We start from the raw sequence: 13,552 nt of genomic DNA on the forward strand, positions 1-13,552 counted from the left end.
TGGACCATTCTGTGAATAAGGAGCTGACTGGATGGCTGCACTGAAAGACTTATGGTCAGTGTCATAATGTCTAGGTGGAGATCATTGACGAGCAGCATTCCTCAGAGGTTGGTTCTAGGACCAATGCTATTTGACATCTTTGTCTGACATGGACAGTGGGATTGAGTGAACCCTCAGTAAATTTACTGACAATACCAAGCTATGTGCTGCAGTCAACATGCTGGAGGGAAGAGATGTCATCCAGATATTATCATCCATGACAAATACATGCTATCAGCTTCAATATATACCACCATTTCAGGAGCTGTGCTGGTGGTCCATCATCCCGTTCTGAAGTCTTCTTTCTCTTCCACACACTCATGTGTTCAATACTCCTGTGCGTAGACGAGAGGTTAAAATGATAAATTCTGGACCCACTCAGCCATTTGTCGCCCCATCTGCATGTCAGTGCTGACACCAGAGCCGAACACACCCCAGAAAGTTAGCAAGTGTTTTTTGTTGGTCCTTTGCAGTAATAGGGTTGAACACTTTACATAGGTTGTTTCTCCCTTAAATTATTCCATACAACATTTAGTATCATCCTCAGGCTTTGTCTGACAGAAGAGGACTTCTTGAAGGTTACTGATTATATACATTATGCTGTTACACAGTGTACAGTCCAGATTTTTCCTAAGAAAACTGCATTAGGAAATCAAAAAACACTTTTTTTTTTTTTTAAAGTCTGCACCAAAGTATGTGTTTGCTGACCAACTTCCACATTGAACTTTTGATCTCCTTGTTACACAGGGTGTAGATCATGGAATTAGTCAAGGGGAAGATGACCGTATGGAAAAGAGCAACAACCTTTTCCATTGGGACAGTCTGAAAGGGTAAGACATAGATGTAGATAGCTGGGCCACACATGACAAAAACCACAATGATGTGGGAAACACAGCTGGAGATTATTCTGTTCTTTGCCTTGGTGGACTGTGTCCAGAGCTTCAGCAATAGGAACGTGTAGGAGATTAGGAGAAGTGCAAAGCACAAGACAATGACAACTCCATTGTTGAGGAACATCAAAAGTTCCACTGTGTAAGTGTTAGCACAGGCCAACTTAGCCAGCTGACGGACATCACAGAAGAAGTTGTCCAGGATGTTGGGGCCACAGAAGGGGAGCTTGATGGTCAGAGCAAATAGGATGATGCCATGAATGAAGCCACTGCCCCACGAAGCTCCAACCAGGACACAGCATACAGTCCTGTTCACAAGCACAGTGTAGTGAAGAGGTTTGCAAATGGCAACATAACGGTCATAGGCCATGGCCAAGAGCAGGAAAGCTTCTGCTGCTCCCAGGGAGTGAAGAAACAAAAGCTGGATCATGCAGGCATTGTAGGAAATGGTCGCAGGGTTTGAGAAAAAGTCAGCCAGCATTTTGGGTGGGGTCACAGAACAGTAGCAGATATCCAAGAATGCCAAATTTGCCAGGAAAAAATACATGGGTGATCCCAGTTGGGAATCCCCCTGAATTGTGAGAATGGTAAGGATGTTGCCTGGGAGAATTATCATGTAGAAAAGCAGGAAGAAGAAGAAGAGAACTGATTGGACTTTGTGGGTTTGGGACAATCCTAACAGAACAAACTCTCTAACTACAGTATAATTTTCATCCATTTTGACTCTGCCAAACCCCGAAAAACAGGCAGCAGTAAACACACCAGTACAAATATATGGCAATATTTAAGCACCTTGGGGTATACTTAGACTACTGAAAATGCACACTCTATGACCACTGGCTAGTTTTATGGAACTCCTTATTCTGAAGTACTTGAAAGCTAGTAATTTAGATTCCCGCTATCTTGGGCATCGTGCTGGAACTGTGAACTGAAAGTAAACGTCATCAGATGTCCCATGTTTTCTCTGCACACTGGGAACTGGTACCTGGATTAAATCTAGGTGGTAAAGCATCAGTCCAGTCTCCTTTAGTAGGCTAATCTTTGTGGTTTACAGTGTAGCTGTCTTGATCTGACCTAGCGATGGGTACAACCCCTCCACATGAGCAAAGTAGGTCTTTCCAAGGTACTGTACATTTCATTCTAATGCAGACATTCAGAGATAGATGAATTGTAGTCTAAAATTGCTCAAACCTAGAATCACATTCCCAGCTGTCCTTCAAGGGAGCTAAGGGTGCCCAGATTGTATGCAGATTTCCCCTTTTCCTCAAAGAGATTCCACAGCAATGTCAATTTTCCAATGAAGTCATCAGAACATTGGAAATACGAAGAAAAGTCAATTATCTAAATATCTCTATGAAATGAATATGCCAAGAGTTGGCAATAAGACAGCCACAGAAAACAAATCAGTATTCTCCATGGAATATATCAAATAATTTCATTTTCATACATGTTGAATGAAACAGTGGATTTCGATTCATCTCCCATGAAGAAAACCATTAAAAAGTCAAAATTGTTTTAGAAGTCTATTTATCCGCTCATTTATCTAAATTCTTTTTCTTCTTTTGAGTCACGAGAAAGTTATGTAAGTTTTTGCATCCCTTCCTTTCCATCTTTCTTCCATCTTGCTGCAAAGATGGTATGTTTGTATGAATGACTATTACTGCATTAGCAGCGTGGCTGGCAGTCTTCAGCTAGAGAAGAAAAGATACTGAAAATGCTGTGACAGGACTAGATACTCAGACATGTAAAAGTCATTGATTTAAAACAGGTTTAGTTTACTTCCCTTACTGATACCAGTGAGAAATGAAACTGGTTTTGACACTGAAAACTAAAAATTTCACATTATGCCTTGAAATAAACAAAAAAATCTTAACATCTTTTATTTAATCATGGAATCGTAGAATCATTAAGGTTGGGAAAGACCACTTAGATCATCTAATCCTACCATCAGCCCATCGCCTCGATGCCCACTAAACCATGTCCCCATATCTCATCCTTACTTACATGGACAACTGAAGGGCTCATTGTACTAAATGTGTGTATAAATTAGACCATATTGTCCAATACCTAATTTCCTTCCACTATTTAAAGGGATCTTTTAAACAAAAGGAATATTGACTTATTACACAGAATCACAGAATTGCAAAGTACATGCTTTGATCAAAGAAAATTTCTTGTCAGTCTCATTAATGTTTTGGCAGTCTAACCAGAATTTAATGATCACTCATTTCTTGTCCAAACTCAATAATACTAACACGCACCTTCTGTTTAAGAAGAAATAAGCGTGTGTCTCTTTTCCTAGTTATCGCACTTCTTGTCATCCATAGTTCAAAGCAATATTCCTCTTCCTCAGGCAAGGTGAGCCATCCACATCTTAACGTCCTGTAGAGGGAGGAGAACAGCATAGCCTGAGGCACTTTTCCTCCTTAGTGATTCAGAGCTCACTCAGGCTTATAGACGTCAACACTCCCAGATTCACGTGTGAATACAAGACAACTGAGACCTGAACTCCCCTGATCCTTGCACTGCTTATTCACTGTCTTCCTCAGTGCTCTCCAAGTACCATCAGCTCCCAGCTGATAAACTCCTAGCTTTACTCCACACCATAACTTTATTTCTGAAGCCAACCCCAGCTTTAACCTCCTACAAATACATGCTATCAGCCTCAATATATATCTCCATTTCAGGAGCTGTGCTGGTGGTCCATCATCCCGTTCTGAAGTCTTCTTTCTCTTCCACACACTCATGTGTTCGATACTCCTGTGCGTAGACCAGAGGTTAAACTGTTAAATTCTGGACCCACTCACAGCCATTTGTCACCCTGTCTGCATGTCAGTGCTGACACCAGAGCCTGCAGCCAGTGCCTATGACCTTATCAGTACCACTGGCTGATAGGGGAGGAGCACTGTGTGCCAGAGGACAGAGATTTTGTTGTATTCTCTAGATATTCTTTGTCTCCTTAAGAAACAGCTGGGACTGGATAGTTTTGTTGTTGTCATCGTTGTTATTGTTCTTTCTGTACTACAAATCCAACAATATCTAGATAAGCTCTGCAGTTTCAGTTTCTCTCAAACTGTACTATTTAACAGATTTAACCACTTGTTCTATTCAACAGACAGTTCCATGTCAAAGAATGATATATATTTTTAATTTTAAAATCTTTTAATTTAAAGCTTGTTCCATCACTACACTCCCTGACAAAAGTCCCTCTCCAGCTTTCCTGTAGGCTTTGTTTTGGTAATGGAATGCCAGTCTATGGATTCTGAAGAGCTTTCTCCAGGCCAAACTATCCTAACTCTCTCAGCCTTTCTTCATAAGAGAGGCACTCCATCCCTCTGATCATACTCTGGATTTCATCCAGAGTCATGTTCTTCTTATCCTGGGAGCTCCAAGTTGGATCTCATGACAGTAGAGTCGAGGGTTAGAACATCCTCTTTCAGTATGCTAGCTACACTTCTTTTGACACAGACCAGATAACCATTGGCCTTCTGGGCTTTAAGTAGATGTTGCAGGCTCGTGTTGAATTTCTCATCAGCCAAGACCCATAAGTCCTTCTCTGCATAGATACTCTCCATCCATTCCCACCTAGCCTGTATTTGTGCTTGTGATTTTCCCAACCCAGGTGCAATACTTTGCAACTGGCCTTGCTGAACTTGATGTTTGCATGGACCCATCTCTCAAGCCTGGTTTCATGGTTTTGTGGCATCATAACATCACGTAGCACACTGGGAGTTAAAGGGCTAATGCTCCAGTTCCATGGGTTGTCACTATTTCCAGGTATCTGGTTCTCAGAATTTAGAGACCATTAGAGTAAGGCCTCTGGTGGAGTCTGAGAGCAATCATGAGACCTCACCACATGTAAGGAAGACAATGGTCTTGTGAATCTGAGAGACTGCCTGTTAGGGTTTCAAAACAACAGAAGCATCTTGCAGTATTACCAGGACAACATTTGGTGTTTCTGTTGTCCTTCAAGGTATGAGAAGTACTGCTGCCAAAAATGGAAAAGGCAAAAAGTGAACTTCTCAAGAGTATGTACATGGGAATAACAAGAAATCATATTCTCTTCCAGAGAATTTCGGCTACCCGTGAGGGCTCTTCCTTCATCACTGTGACTGCAGACAGTCTAGTATGTCAGCAAAAGTGCAGCAGAAGGCAAAGAATAATCAGCTTTCTACCATGGGAAGGATGGGGGAGAAGTCCTTGAGATAAGTATACTTTTATTTTGACTATGCCATCAGGCTGTCAAAATTCCAAAGATAGGTAAATTTGTGGAGTCTGAGAAGTTTGGGTTTTTTTCCTTTTCTTTTTTTTCTTGGTAGATGAAGGAACAGAAGTTAGTTTCTAAGCAATGTCTACCTTGGAAGACAACATCCCCAACTTATTCCAGTCCCTTTCCTTCCCTCTCCTTCCCTTCCCTTCCTTCATCAACTGACCCAGCTGCATCTCTGTCCAACATCTTGCACACCCCCTGTAGCATGGGGAAGTTCAGATCCTGAAGGTGCTGGGCTCTACAAAGCAACATAAGTGGGAATTTGCTGCTTCCAGACACTCATCTAGATGGACCTCTGCAGAGAGAAAAAGTAGAGGGGGAACACTACTCAGAAAGGGAAAATGGTGCGTATTGACTGCCACACCAAAGCACAGGGAAAGAGGAATACGGGTGTTGGCTGTGCATTTCGTGGGAAAGGCCCAGAGTATAAGTTCTCCCAGAAAAATCTTCTTACCAGCTCTGTCTCAACAGCTTTGGCCTCTGGAAGCTCTGACCAAGATACCTTCTGGTCATCCTGGTGCAACCACACTAAGGCCAAAACTGTGATCCGCACAATTGGCTTCACATCTTGGTGGGAGGAACTGAACAATCGGGGGAAGAAAGATAAAGAAAGACCAGATCTAAAGCAGCATAAACCTCCGGACAAAGAAAATTATCTAGGCTTCTAAAATCCTCAAAGGCCGGAAGTTTGCACATCATGGACTCATAGACTTACAGAATCATAGAATGGTTTTGGTTGGAAAGAACCATAAAGATTATATAGTTCCATGACCCCTGCTGTGGACTGGTTGTTACGCACTAGATCAGGCTGCCCAAGGCCCCATCCATCCTGGCCTCGGAGGCCTCTGGCAATGAAACTTCCAAAACTTCTCTGGGCAACCTGTGCCAGAGCTTCATCACCCTGTGAGTAAAGCATGTCCTCCTAACACCTCATCTAAATCTCCCTTCTTTTAGTTTAAAAGTGTTCCCTCCACTGTCACTGTTGCCACTGTTGAAATGCACCATCCCCCCTCACTGTGCTGACATCCACTGTTTGATCTCAATAAATGTTCAGCACGCACTGATGAATGTCAGTGGGTGCCATCATTTCTGCACGGAGGAATTCAGTGACACAGCTTTGATTCATATGCGCTCTCATGCCAGACTCCACTCAGTCAGACTGCCTCTCTGCTGCCATCTGTCACACGGCAACAACATGTAACGGGATATTGGTTGGAAGGCACAGGTTGCCCAGAGAAGTTTTGGAAGTTTCATTGCCAGAGGCCTCCGAGGCCAGGATGGATGGGGCCTTGGGCAGCCTGATCTAGTGCGTAACAACCAGTCCACAGCAGGGGTCATGGAACTATATAATCTTTATGGTTCTTTCCAACCAAAACCATTCTATGATTCTGTAAGTCTATGAGTCCATGATGTGCAAACTTCCGGCCTTTGAGGATTTTAGAAGCCTAGATAATTTTCTTTGTCCGGAGGTTTATGCTGCTTTAGATCTGGTCTTTCTTTATCTTTCTTCCCCCGATTGTTCAGTTCCTCCCACCAAGATGTGAAGCCAATTGTGCGGATCACAGTTTTGGCCTTAGTGTGGTTGCACCAGGATGACCAGAAGGTATCTTGGTCAGAGCTTCCAGAGGCCAAAGCTGTTGAGACAGAGCTGGTAAGAAGATTTTTCTGGGAGAACTTATACTCTGGGCCTTTCCCACGAAATGCACAGCCAACACCCGTATTCCTCTTTCCCTGTGCTTTGGTGTGGCAGTCAATACGCACCATTTTCCCTTTCTGAGTAGTGTTCCCCCTCTACTTTTTCTCTCTGCAGAGGTCCATCTAGATGAGTGTCTGGAAGCAGCAAATTCCCACTTATGTTGCTTTGTAGAGCCCAGCACCTTCAGGATCTGAACTTCCCATGCTACAGGGGGTGTGCAAGATGTTGGACAGAGATGCAGCTGGGTCAGTTGATGAAGGAAGGGAAGGGAAGGAGAGGGAAGGAAAGGGACTGGAATAAGTTGGGGATGTTGTCTTCCAAGGTAGACATTGCTTAGAAACTAACTTCTGTTCCTTCATCTACCAAGAAAAAAAAGAAAAGGAAAAAAACCCAAACTTCTCAGACTCCACAAATTTACCTATCTTTGGAATTTTGACAGCCTGATGGCATAGTCAAAATAAAAGTATACTTATCTCAAGGACTTCTCCCCCATCCTTCCCATGGTAGAAAGCTGATTATTCTTTGCCTTCTGCTGCACTTTTGCTGACATACTAGACTGTCTGCAGTCACAGTGATGAAGGAAGAGCCCTCACGGGTAGCCGAAATTCTCTGGAAGAGAATATGATTTCTTGTTATTCCCATGTACATACTCTTGAGAAGTTCACTTTTTGCCTTTTCCGTTTTTGGCAGCAGTACTTCTCATACCTTGAAGGACAACAGAAACACCAAATGTTGTCCTGGTAATACTGCAAGATGCTTCTGTTGTTTTGAAACCCTAACAGGCAGTCTCTCAGATTCACAAGACCATTGTCTTCCTTACATGTGGTGAGGTCTCATGATTGCTCTCAGACTCCACCAGAGGCCTTACTCTAATGGTCTCTAAATTCTGAGAACCAGATACCTGGAAATAGTGACAACCCATGGAACTGGAGCATTAGCCCTTTAACTCCCAGTGTGCTACGTGATGTTATGATGCCACAAAACCATGAAACCAGGCTTGAGAGATGGGTCCATGCAAACATCAAGTTCAGCAAGGCCAGTTGCAAAGTATTGCACCTGGGTTGGGAAAATCACAAGCACAAATACAGGCTAGGTGGGAATGGATGGAGAGTATCTATGCAGAGAAGGACTTATGGGTCTTGGCTGATGAGAAATTCAACACGAGCCTGCAACATCTACTTAAAGCCCAGAAGGCCAATGGTTATCTGGTCTGTGTCAAAAGAAGTGTAGCTAGCATACTGAAAGAGGATGTTCTAACCCTCGACTCTACTGTCATGAGATCCAACTTGGAGCTCCCAGGATAAGAAGAACATGACTCTGGATGAAATCCAGAGTATGATCAGAGGGATGGAGTGCCTCTCTTATGAAGAAAGGCTGAGAGAGTTAGGATAGTTTGGCCTGGAGAAAGCTCTTCAGAATCCATAGACTGGCATTCCATTACCAAAACAAAGCCTACAGGAAAGCTGGAGAGGGACTTTTGTCAGGGAGTGTAGTGATGGAACAAGCTTTAAATTAAAAGATTTTAAAATTAAAAATATATATCATTCTTTGACATGGAACTGTCTGTTGAATAGAACAAGTGGTTAAATCTGTTAAATAGTACAGTTTGAGAGAAACTGAAACTGCAGAGCTTATCTAGATATTGTTGGATTTGTAGTACAGAAAGAACAATAACAACGATGACAACAACAAAACTATCCAGTCCCAGCTGTTTCTTAAGGAGACAAAGAATATCTAGAGAATACAACAAAATCTCTGTCCTCTGGCACACAGTGCTCCTCCCCTATCAGCCAGTGGTACTGATAAGGTCATAGGCACTGGCTGCAGGCTCTGGTGTCAGCACTGACATGCAGACAGGGTGACAAATGGCTGTGAGTGGGTCCAGAATTTAACAGTTTAACCTCTGGTCTACGCACAGGAGTATCGAACACATGAGTGTGTGGAAGAGAAAGAAGACTTCAGAACGGGATGATGGACCACCAGCACAGCTCCTGAAATGGAGATATATATTGAGGCTGATAGCATGTATTTGTAGGAGGTTAAAGCTGGGGTTGGCTTCAGAAATAAAGTTATGGTGTGGAGTAAAGCTAGGAGTTTATCAGCTGGGAGCTGATGGTACTTGGAGAGCACTGAGGAAGACAGTGAATAAGCAGTGCAAGGATCAGGGGAGTTCAGGTCTCAGTTGTCTTGTATTCACACGTGAATCTGGGAGTGTTGACGTCTATAAGCCTGAGTGAGCTCTGAATCACTAAGGAGGAAAAGTGCCTCAGGCTATGCTGTTCTCCTCCCTCTACAGGACGTTAAGATGTGGATGGCTCACCTTGCCTGAGGAAGAGGAATATTGCTTTGAACTATGGATGACAAGAAGTGCGATAACTAGGAAAAGAGACACACGCTTATTTCTTCTTAAACAGAAGGTGCGTGTTAGTATTATTGAGTTTGGACAAGAAATGAGTGATCATTAAATTCTGGTTAGACTGCCAAAACATTAATGAGACTGACAAGAAATTTTCTTTGATCAAAGCATGTACTTTGCAATTCTGTGATTCTGTGTAATAAGTCAATATTCCTTTTGTTTAAAAGATCCCTTTAAATAGTGGAAGGAAATTAGGTATTGGACAATATGGTCTAATTTATACACACATTTAGTACAATGAGCCCTTCAGTTGTCCATGTAAGTAAGGATGAGATATGGGGACATGGTTTAGTGGGCATCGAGGCGATGGGCTGATGGTAGGATTAGATGATCTAAGTGGTCTTTCCCAACCTTAATGATTCTACGATTCCATGATTAAATAAAAGATGTTAAGATTTTTTTGTTTATTTCAAGGCATAATGTGAAATTTTTAGTTTTCAGTGTCAAAACCAGTTTCATTTCTCACTGGTATCAGTAAGGGAAGTAAACTAAACCTGTTTTAAATCAATGACTTTTACATGTCTGAGTATCTAGTCCTGTCACAGCATTTTCAGTATCTTTTCTTCTCTAGCTGAAGACTGCCAGCCACGCTGCTAATGCAGTAATAGTCATTCATACAAACATACCATCTTTGCAGCAAGATGGAAGAAAGATGGAAAGGAAGGGATGCAAAAACTTACATAACTTTCTCGTGACTCAAAAGAAGAAAAAGAATTTAGATAAATGAGCGGATAAATAGACTTCTAAAACAATTTTGACTTTTTAATGGTTTTCTTCATGGGAGATGAATCGAAATCCACTGTTTCATTCAACATGTATGAAAATGAAATTATTTGATATATTCCATGGAGAATACTGATTTGTTTTCTGTGGCTGTCTTATTGCCAACTCTTGGCATATTCATTTCATAGAGATATTTAGATAATTGACTTTTCTTCGTATTTCCAATGTTCTGATGACTTCATTGGAAAATTGACATTGCTGTGGAATCTCTTTGAGGAAAAGGGGAAATCTGCATACAATCTGGGCACCCTTAGCTCCCTTGAAGGACAGCTGGGAATGTGATTCTAGGTTTGAGCAATTTTAGACTACAATTCATCTATCTCTGAATGTCTGCATTAGAATGAAATGTACAGTACCTTGGAAAGACCTACTTTGCTCATGTGGAGGGGTTGTACCCATCGCTAGGTCAGATCAAGACAGCTACACTGTAAACCACAAAGATTAGCCTACTAAAGGAGACTGGACTGATGCTTTACCACCTAGATTTAATCCAGGTACCAGTTCCCAGTGTGCAGAGAAAACATGGGACATCTGATGACGTTTACTTTCAGTTCACAGTTCCAGCACGATGCCCAAGATAGCGGGAATCTAAATTACTAGCTTTCAAGTACTTCAGAATAAGGAGTTCCATAAAACTAGCCAGTGGTCATAGAGTGTGCATTTTCAGTAGTCTAAGTATACCCCAAGGTGCTTAAATATTGCCATATATTTGTACTGGTGTGTTTACTGCTGCCTGTTTTTCGGGGTTTGGCAGAGTCAAAATGGATGAAAATTATACTGTAGTTAGAGAGTTTGTTCTGTTAGGATTGTCCCAAACCCACAAAGTCCAATCAGTTCTCTTCTTCTTCTTCCTGCTTTTCTACATGATAATTCTCCCAGGCAACATCCTTACCATTCTCACAATTCAGGGGGATTCCCAACTGGGATCACCCATGTATTTTTTCCTGGCAAATTTGGCATTCTTGGATATCTGCTACTGTTCTGTGACCCCACCCAAAATGCTGGCTGACTTTTTCTCAAACCCTGCGACCATTTCCTACAATGCCTGCATGATCCAGCTTTTGTTTCTTCACTCCCTGGGAGCAGCAGAAGCTTTCCTGCTCTTGGCCATGGCCTATGACCGTTATGTTGCCATTTGCAAACCTCTTCACTACACTGTGCTTGTGAACAGGACTGTATGCTGTGTCCTGGTTGGAGCTTCGTGGGGCAGTGGCTTCATTCATGGCATCATCCTATTTGCTCTGACCATCAAGCTCCCCTTCTGTGGCCCCAACATCCTGGACAACTTCTTCTGTGATGTCCGTCAGCTGGCTAAGTTGGCCTGTGCTAACACTTACACAGTGGAACTTTTGATGTTCCTCAACAATGGAGTTGTCATTGTCTTGTGCTTTGCACTTCTCCTAATCTCCTACACGTTCCTATTGCTGAAGCTCTGGACACAGTCCACCAAGGCAAAGAACAGAATAATCTCCAGCTGTGTTTCCCACATCATTGTGGTTTTTGTCATGTGTGGCCCAGCTATCTACATCTATGTCTTACCCTTTCAGACTGTCCCAATGGAAAAGGTTGTTGCTCTTTTCCATACGGTCATCTTCCCCTTGACTAATTCCATGATCTACACCCTGTGTAACAAGGAGATCAAAAGTTCAATGTGGAAGTTGGTCAGCAAACACATACTTTGGTGCAGACTTTAAAAAAAAAAAAAGTGTTTTTTGATTTCCTAATGCAGTTTTCTTAGGAAAAATCTGGACTGTACACTGTGTAACAGCATAATGTATATAATCAGTAACCTTCAAGAAGTCCTCTTCTGTCAGACAAAGCCTGAGGATGATACTAAATGTTGTATGGAATAATTTAAGGGAGAAACAACCTATGTAAAGTGTTCAACCCTATTACTGCAAAGGACCAACAAAAAACACTTGCTAACTTTCTGGGGTGTGTTCAGTATGTCTGAAACATTGGCAGTGCAAGGCTATCAGTCAGAGGGTGTTACAAGGGAGGTATTGGATCCTGTTCTCTCACAGGACAGTCCTGTTCACTAACCAGCCGGTCTAGTCTCCCCGCAATAAAGTTTTGGCTACAAACTTGTTTCTGACAAGCTTGTTATTCCGAACTCGCTAGTTCACAACCTTAGATGATGTACCTGCAAACCTAGCAGGCATAGTAGGATGCCTGAGAAGGAGCCCAAGTGGGTTTTTTTTTGTCATCATCTTCATCTTACTGTGGTCACTGTTGCTGTTTGCCAGTCTGAGATTGCAACTTCCAGATGAGTGAGCACTCCCCACCATTCCATCTCCAGCACTGTGAGCCAACACTGGAACTCCTCAAAACAGATCTTTGCAGTGAACCTTTAATCAATCTTTTCCCTGTCCGTCTTACAACTCTTCTCTGTTTTCCTCATTTTCTTCCGTTCATTCTTTTCCTCTCATGAATGTATTAAATAACTAAGACCTACTTTGGTTTCTTAAAAGCCATATCTTTTGTATAGTTGTTAAGTCATAAAGTTGTTGTTTCAAGGCCTATTTCAGTTAAGGTCATATAGTTTAGCTGCACAGTTTAAGATCAATTCTAAGTGTTAGAGGGTCAGTATTTTATGGAAAATTGCTTGCCAATATTTTTGGGATAATTGTAGTATATAGATTCTCATTAAAATTGATGATTGTGTATGAACCTCTGTAGATCATTTTTCCTTAACCTAACCAGGGATATTTGTGAATTTGGTCATCTTTTCTCTCCCCTTATGGGCAAGATGTGATGGTTGTGCTACGAAGTTGTTGTTGAAAATCTTTTGTTAGAAATAATTCAGTAGGTGTTGAGACTTCATAAACCCATTAATGGACTACTGGTTCAGGTACAAGCATGCTAGTTCAAGATTTCAGCTCACAGTTGAATTTTCATAGAATCATAGAATCACTCAGGTTGGAAAAGACCTTAAAGATCATCGAGTCCAACCACAACCCAACCATACTACCCTAACAACCCTCCGCTAAATCATGTCCCTGAGCACCACATCCACCACATCTGAAATCAGAACACATCAAGTAAAAATTGAAGACAATGTAGTCATAGCCTTACAGGAAATACCGATCATAAGCTTTATCCATACAGTTACAGACATCTGCAACACAGATGCAAATGTCGGAATTAGTCACTAAGGATTCCTACAAAATTAATAGGCATTTCTAGGGAGAAATTCAGCTAACTCTTTTTTAATTTCTACTTTCAGAAATGGTAAACCATTCCTCAGACATTTTTGTCTTGCTCCTTGTATTTGTAATCCACTTCTCAGTCTCGCTTTGAGATGGAGTCAGTCAAATAATTTCTTTTGTTGGGAAACTATGATTTCAGAGAATGTGATTTTCTTAAGGCAGTGTATCTTCCTTAGGCAGTGTAGATGCGGAGTGAACTAAATATGGCTCCATCCACTTCCTCCAGAAGGCACTGCACCCTAGAGGCCA

General features: G+C 41.9%; 2 protein-coding genes across 2 annotated transcripts; one reads left to right on the top strand and one right to left on the bottom strand.

Moving 5' to 3' along the window:
* Positions 1-714: 714 nt before the first annotated feature.
* LOC121107666 (olfactory receptor 4M1-like) lies at positions 715-1,647 on the bottom strand. The gene has a single exon (XM_040653229.1). It carries the CDS (start codon positions 1,645-1,647, stop codon positions 715-717), a length of 933 nt encoding a protein of 310 aa, XP_040509163.1.
* A 9,208-nt stretch (positions 1,648-10,855) lies between these two features.
* On the top strand, positions 10,856-11,788 carry LOC107049042 (olfactory receptor 4M1-like). The gene has a single exon (XM_015299157.2). It carries the CDS (start codon positions 10,856-10,858, stop codon positions 11,786-11,788), a length of 933 nt encoding a protein of 310 aa, XP_015154643.1.
* Positions 11,789-13,552: the final 1,764 nt, after the last annotated feature.

The sequence above is a fragment of the Gallus gallus genome, chromosome 27 (assembly GCF_016699485.2).
Source record: "Gallus gallus isolate bGalGal1 chromosome 27, bGalGal1.mat.broiler.GRCg7b, whole genome shotgun sequence".
Classification (NCBI taxonomy): Eukaryota; Metazoa; Chordata; class Aves; order Galliformes; family Phasianidae; genus Gallus; species Gallus gallus.

Bases quoted from the DNA above. Each gene is read 5' to 3' on its own strand.
- LOC121107666 (XM_040653229.1), bottom strand. From the start codon at position 1,647: ATGGATGAAAATTATACTGTAGTTAGAGAGTTTGTTCTGTTAGGATTG.
- LOC107049042 (XM_015299157.2), top strand. From the start codon at position 10,856: ATGGATGAAAATTATACTGTAGTTAGAGAGTTTGTTCTGTTAGGATTG.